The 6,000-nt window shown below is 57.6% G+C and overlaps 1 protein-coding gene across 3 annotated transcripts in view; it reads left to right on the top strand.

Moving 5' to 3' along the window:
• The first annotated feature begins 2,003 nt into the window (after positions 1-2,003).
• Positions 2,004-6,000, top strand: part of ANKRD10 (ankyrin repeat domain 10) — a 33,033-nt gene continuing 29,036 nt past the window's right edge. For all 3 annotated transcript variants that reach the window (XM_082859501.1, XM_082859502.1, XM_082859503.1), the window contains exons 1-2: positions 2,004-2,318; positions 5,732-5,884. In XM_082859501.1, the coding sequence (XP_082715627.1) occupies positions 2,109-2,318; positions 5,732-5,884 (363 nt within the window). In that variant the 5' untranslated portion in view covers positions 2,004-2,108. The remainder of the gene's footprint in view (positions 2,319-5,731; positions 5,885-6,000) is intronic.

The raw sequence follows: 6,000 nt of genomic DNA, 5'->3' as shown, positions 1-6,000 counted from the left end.
GCCCTGAGAAACTGGAAAGTCATCTTAGCTGAGGAAGGATGAACTCTAAGCACCCTATCACTGTAACCTGCTTTGTTTTCTGAGACCTTAGGACTCTTTATGCAAAATAAATCTCAAGGTTAAAAAAAGTCTAACTGTGGGTTGGAAACTGGTCTGGATATTATTCTAAGCTCTGCCACAGGCAGGCAGCTTGTCCCTGAGCAAGTTCCTTGGCCTATCTCTGCCTTGGCTTCATCATTCGCAGAAGGTAGGGTAAGGAATATTACTCCCCTCTCATTATTATGGATGACAAGGTGTGCTTATGTCCTTCTGCAAAATGGGCTGCCTCTTTCCTAGGAAGGGTGGAAGTCATCGCCCAGGTATATATCTTTTTTTTAAATTTTATTTATTACTTTATTATTTGAAAAATAATTTTTTTGGCTGCTTTGGGTCTTCGTTGCTGTGTGCGGGCTTTCTCTATAGTTTTGGCGAGCAGGGGCTACGCTTTGTTGCAGTGTGCGGGCTTCTCATTGCCGTGCCTTCTCCTTGCCAAGCGTGGGCTGTAGGTGCGCGGGCTTCAGTAGTTGCAGCACGCGGGCTCAGTAGTTGCGGCACACGGGCTCTAGGGTGCGCAGGCTTCAGTAATTGTGGTGCAGGGGCTTAGTTGCTCCGCGGCATGTGGGATCTTCCCCGACCAGGCCTCGGGCCCGTGTCCCCCGCATTGGCAGGCGGATTCTTAACCACTGCGCCACCAGGGAAGTCCCAGGTATACCTCTTAAAGAGATAATTAGATTAAAAGCATCATGGTGTTTACAAAGAAAAATAATTGAATTCTGGAGTGGACCAAGCTCGAAATGGGTTTATAGCATACTTCTACCTTTTTGGTCCAAACAAAAAAGTATTGCTCGAATTACTGAAATTTCCTTTCTTGCCTCATCTAACGGATGGGAGACAGGTTCTAAGTCTCGTTCGCACTTCCCATCCATGAGTACTTGCTCACTAAGGTGAGATACCCGCTACGTTTTCTCCTTTGCTGTGTCTGGAGCATTTCCCAGTGTTTCATCCACTATTGTACTCAACCCACATTTGTTGTGTGATGAGTAGATGACCGTGTTGCATATTTATACCATAAATTAACAATTTCCCTTTGCTAGGCGGTAGGTTTCTAATTTCTTGTTTTATTAACCCATGCTGCAATGTGCTACCGTATGCATCAATATCTTCCCAGACATCTGGTTACCTACTTAAAGCTGAATTACAGTGATTTAGAATTTTGCAGAAGAAAAAAGGAAAGCCATATACACAAGGAAAACGAATATATACAAGTGAAACAGACCATAAGGTTACAAAAGTACTGTAAGGAAATAGCCATAAACGTTAATAGTGGGTATCCCTTGACAGTGAAATTACTGATAATCAGAAAAGAATACCTTAAAAAAAAATCTATGATCCTCGATCATTGAAAGAGAATTTAGTATTTCCTTGCATACTGCCATGTTTCTCAGTGTTTTTGCCATGGGTTCTCGAAAACGTGCAGCCCACCTCGCCAGACAAGCAGGACAGAAAGCGCGGGAACTGCCCTCAGGTCCCCGCAGACGCCCCGCCTGATTAATTGAGCGAATTGGAGCTGCGCCGCCAAAACCTCAGAGGGCCGGGCCCAAACCCCAAACATGCGCCTCCCGGAGCTTTTTATCAAGGGGGATCGGGACACTGTCGGGCCTGGGGTCTGGACAGGAGGCGCGGCGCAGAGCCCACGCCGCCTGCAGGGCACCGGGAACGGCCTGGCACAGTCCCCTGCCCTACACCCCGCCTTACCCCGCCCCCTGCTCCTGGCCCGGTCCCCCGCCCCTCCCCGCCGCTCCAGGAGTAGGCCCCGCCCCACGGCCCCGGTCTCCGCCCCCGACGGCCCAGGCCCCGCCTCCTGGCCCGGCGTCTCCCGGCGCCAGCCCCAGTCCTGGCGCCGCAGGCCCCGCCCCGCCCCGCCCCTGTGCGCGCTCTGCTCGGCAGCCGGCGGGACGCGGCGGCGGTGCTGCCCTCGCTCCTTTGTGCTCGGACGGCGGCGGCGGCCTCTCGGGTCCTGACTGGCGTGTCTTCTCTGCTCGCCAGCCCGCGCTCTCCGGTGACGGACCATGTCGGCGGCGGGAGCGGGCGCGGGCGTGGAGGCGGGCTTCTCCAGCGAGGAGCTGCTGTCGCTCCGCTTCCCGCTGCACCGCGCCTGCCGCGACGGGGACCTGGCCGCGCTCTGCTCGCTGCTGCAGCACACGCCACGCGCCCACCTGGCCGCCGAGGACTCCTTCTACGGCTGGACGCCCGTGCACTGGGCCGCGCACTTCGGCAAGGTGGGCGCGGGCGCTTTAAGGCGCCATCTTCCGCGGTTTTGCCGTGGGGTGTCGGGGAAGGCGGGGGCCGAGGCGTGGGGGGCGCGGGGCGTGTCGGGAACGCGGGGCGCCAGCTGGGTCGGCCGCCAAGGCGCCCCGAGGGGCCGGGGCGCATGTGCGGCGGCGCGGACGGTCTGGGCCCAGAGGGGCGCGCGGGGGGTGCCGGGAGCGCGGGCGGAAGAGGGCCCGGGGCGCATGTGCGGCGGCGTGAGCTTCGAACGCCGGCGGCTTCCCGGAGGCGCCGCCCGGGCGGGTGAGGGCTCCTCGCCGCCGGCGGTGCCGAGGGCCGGGCCTCCCGCGGCGGCCGGCTCGGGTCGAGGTGCGGAGACGCTGTCCGCGGGGCGGCGCGCGGGAGTCCGGAGCCTCTCTGAGGAAAACCTCTGTGAGGAAGGCCGCGGGGCCTCCTGACGCCCCTCCGACGGGGACGCCCGGGCGTGAGGCCGCCGCGGCCCGAAGGTCGCGTTAGAGGGTTTCCGTGCTCAGCCCGTCGGCGCCCCCCGACGGCTGGGTCGGGGCAAGGTGGCGCTCGGACCGAGCTGCGGGGGCTTCCGAGTGGAATGTCCGTGCGCTGGGGACTCGGCTCGCCCGGCTTAGGCGAACGTGTGGTGTTTGAAGTGTCACGAGGTTGGGAGGGCGGCGCGCTGCTCTGAATTCCGAGGAGCTGCGGCGGCGTTTGCTCGCCCGTGCGGCACAGGGGGTTGTCCGCTGGCAGCGGTGGCCGCAGAGGGAGGTGCGCGGTGCTGTTGTCCAGGGCGGCTTTCGTGACGCAGACGTGGAGAGCCCCGTTCGGGGCCTTCGCCCCGACAGGATGGGGCTGGGTTGGAGGAGGAAACGCTTTTGCGGAGACACGGCAGGATGGTGGTGAGGCGGCCCGTCTTGGGGTGGAATGGTTGTGTTGTGCTTAGTTACCTTTCTGCGCCTGACGCGGCCGCTCCGCTCCGCTCGAGGCGCGGCGACGCAGGGCTGAGCGCGCTCGCGAAGTGAAGCCGGGTTTACGTTAGCGAAGGGAGTGAGAGGCCGGCCGCCTGCGCCCTCGGCCGGGGCTGGGCGACAGCCCGCGGCGCGGCCCGCGGCGCTGCTCCCCTCGGCACCCGGCGCCGGGGCGAGCGCCCTCGGGGAAGCAGCCTCGACGCGCGAGGCGGAGAGCGCCCTCCTTGCCGCCCTTCGCCCCTGCCCTGGAACGCAGGCCTCCCCGCCGAGGCCGCCGTGTGCACTGTTGCAGTAAGCTGCAGGTAACGCTCAGAGCGCTGCGTCCCAGCATCGCCTGTGCCTGCGTGTCCTGGGGACAGGCGCCCTCGTAAGAGGCGGAGGCACGGCCCCCCTCGGGATGCCGATCCTCCCAACCCTGGGGGAGAAGGACGCCCAGTAGGACCATCCGGTGCGTCCTGCGAAATGCGTCGGCCTCGTGACAAGTGGTTACTTGGACTGTGTCCCAGTCCGAGGCTGCTTCGGGCATCTCCGGGATTCACAGGAGCCGAGAGCGCTTAGAGCGGTCGGTTTCACGCCTGTGTATCTTACGGGAAGAATTCACGGAGTCTCTGCTTCCGTAGAAGGCGAGCGGTAGGTGAACCCCGAGACCAGAAGCTGCACCCAGAGGCCTTTACTTCAGGGCGTTCAGTTGTCGTTATCACAGTGAGCGGAGAGTCTTGGATACAGAAGGGCCGCAGAAAGTATCGTTCGGTCTGTGCGCAAAGGCTGAGCGCAGGCTCCCGGTCCCGTGCCCCTGCACCCTGCCCGCAGCTTCCCTCCGTTTGTGGGCCTGGACGCGTTCGCTGTGCTCAGCCTGGGCGCCAGCCAGCGAGCGAGCGTTCCGCGCTGTGAACCCCTCCCAGCCCTCAGGCCGCGTTCCCAGCGACGTGCCAGCTCTGCACGAGGGTCCTCACCTCTTTCTGCGGCTTGCCCGCTCCCGCTCCCGCTCCCGCTCCCGGAGGACGGAACGTTATTCAGGAGCTCTGATCACGCCTTGCCTTTACCAGCTGTCGCACTGAACGGTATCTGTACAGAATTCCAAACCGGGTTTTCCACATCCAACCCACAGGTAACAAATTTTAAGTCCAGGGAGCTCTCGGTTGATGTGAAGACTAACCGCTTCTGGCGTGCCAAGCGATTTTCATCCTTGTTTCGTTTTTGTTGGGGTTGAGACCTGCTCACCTCATCACTAGGATTGGCCGTCGTTTTTCGCTCAGTACATTGATAAAGGCGATAGATAAAAATATACCAAAGTGGTACCTCTTTATCAGCCATTACCCTCAGATGCAGACTCCTGGAGGACAGGTCATGTTTTAAAAATCAGTGTACCACCAACTGTGAGCGTTCATCTCGCAAACGTTGATGGCGGTGATCTGTCCTTTACAGAGAGAGGCTTAAATTGCTGAAAGAGGATAAGAGACACGGGGTGAGACCCGAGTGTAGCTGTTCTTCGCTTGAGGTCTGTTCTCAGGAGGAGAATTGTTGGCAGTGAGAGCTTTTTCGCCAGCTGCATTGTGCTTTGGGAGGGAAACGGGACCCTGAGGACATGCTGGGCGGAGCAGTGTAAACCTTTGAGGACAGCAGGCCTTCTCCCGCCGTGCTTGGCACACGGGAGGCACTTGCTAAATATTTGTTGAGTGTGCTGGTTCTTCCAGAAGCTAATATGGTACCGATGCCTGCAAAGTCCTGTCCTGACTCCTGTGCCTTTTTGTTTTAGTCACCTGCTAGGGGCAGAGCTCACCTGTGCTCTAGGCCTTTTTATCTTTGATGGGAGGGGGCGGTCTGTACAAACAGTATGAAAAGCCGAAGCGCTGCCCTCTCCCTGGCTCCACACATCTTTTCCCTAAGGAGCTGATCTGGAGCTGGGCCTCAATCGAGTATGCGGCCAGTGCGGCCAGCGCGGCCAGTGCAGGCTGCAGAAAATTGTCTTTGCCCGTGAAGGGTTTACCGACCAATCCCTTTAACAGTTTTCTTCTTTAGAATAGAGCGTGCAAGTGGCAAAGCTTAGTTCTGACAAAAGTCTGTGAATATGCAATCTAGTCTTTTCTGACTTTGGCTTTTTTAAACACAGAGGTATAGTTGATTTACAGTATTATATTGATTTGGGCTTTTTCAGTTGTAGGAAAAACAAAATATTTAAACTTGTATAGTGTCAGTTGTTTCGACTTTCTATTCCTGTGTACCAACTTTGTTTTCCAAGGACGAGGGAAAATGTTCTTTTAAATAAGCCTTTTAAAATTTGTATGATACTGGGAAGGAATGACTTAACTTTGTTTTCTTAAACAGAAAAAAAGTTTAACAAGAAATGTCACTCATCTCCATTACAGAATTTAGATTATCTGTGTAACGTTTAATAGTATACTGACGTGTATGCCTGTTTCATCCCCCTCCTGCTGTTCTCCAAGTTGGAGTGCTTAATACAGTTAGTGAGAGCTGGAGCCACACTGGATGTCTCCACCACCCGTTACGCACAGACCCCAGCCCACATCGCCGCTTTTGGGGGACATCCTCAGTGCCTCGTCTGGTTGATCCAAGCAGGAGCCAGCATTAACAAACCGGTAAGGGAGCGCCCATGATTGACGCGGTCGGTAAGGGAGCGCCCATGATTGACGCGGTCGGTAAGGGAGTGCCCATGATTGACGTGGTTGGTTTTTGTTTCCTTCTTCCAGTTCTA

The sequence above is a fragment of the Leucopleurus acutus genome, assembly GCF_964270905.1.
Source record: "Leucopleurus acutus genome assembly, chromosome: 18".
Classification (NCBI taxonomy): Eukaryota; Metazoa; Chordata; class Mammalia; order Artiodactyla; family Delphinidae; genus Leucopleurus; species Leucopleurus acutus.
The sequence above is the reverse complement of the archived record's forward strand: the minus strand, read 5'-3'. Positions and strand labels throughout refer to the sequence as shown.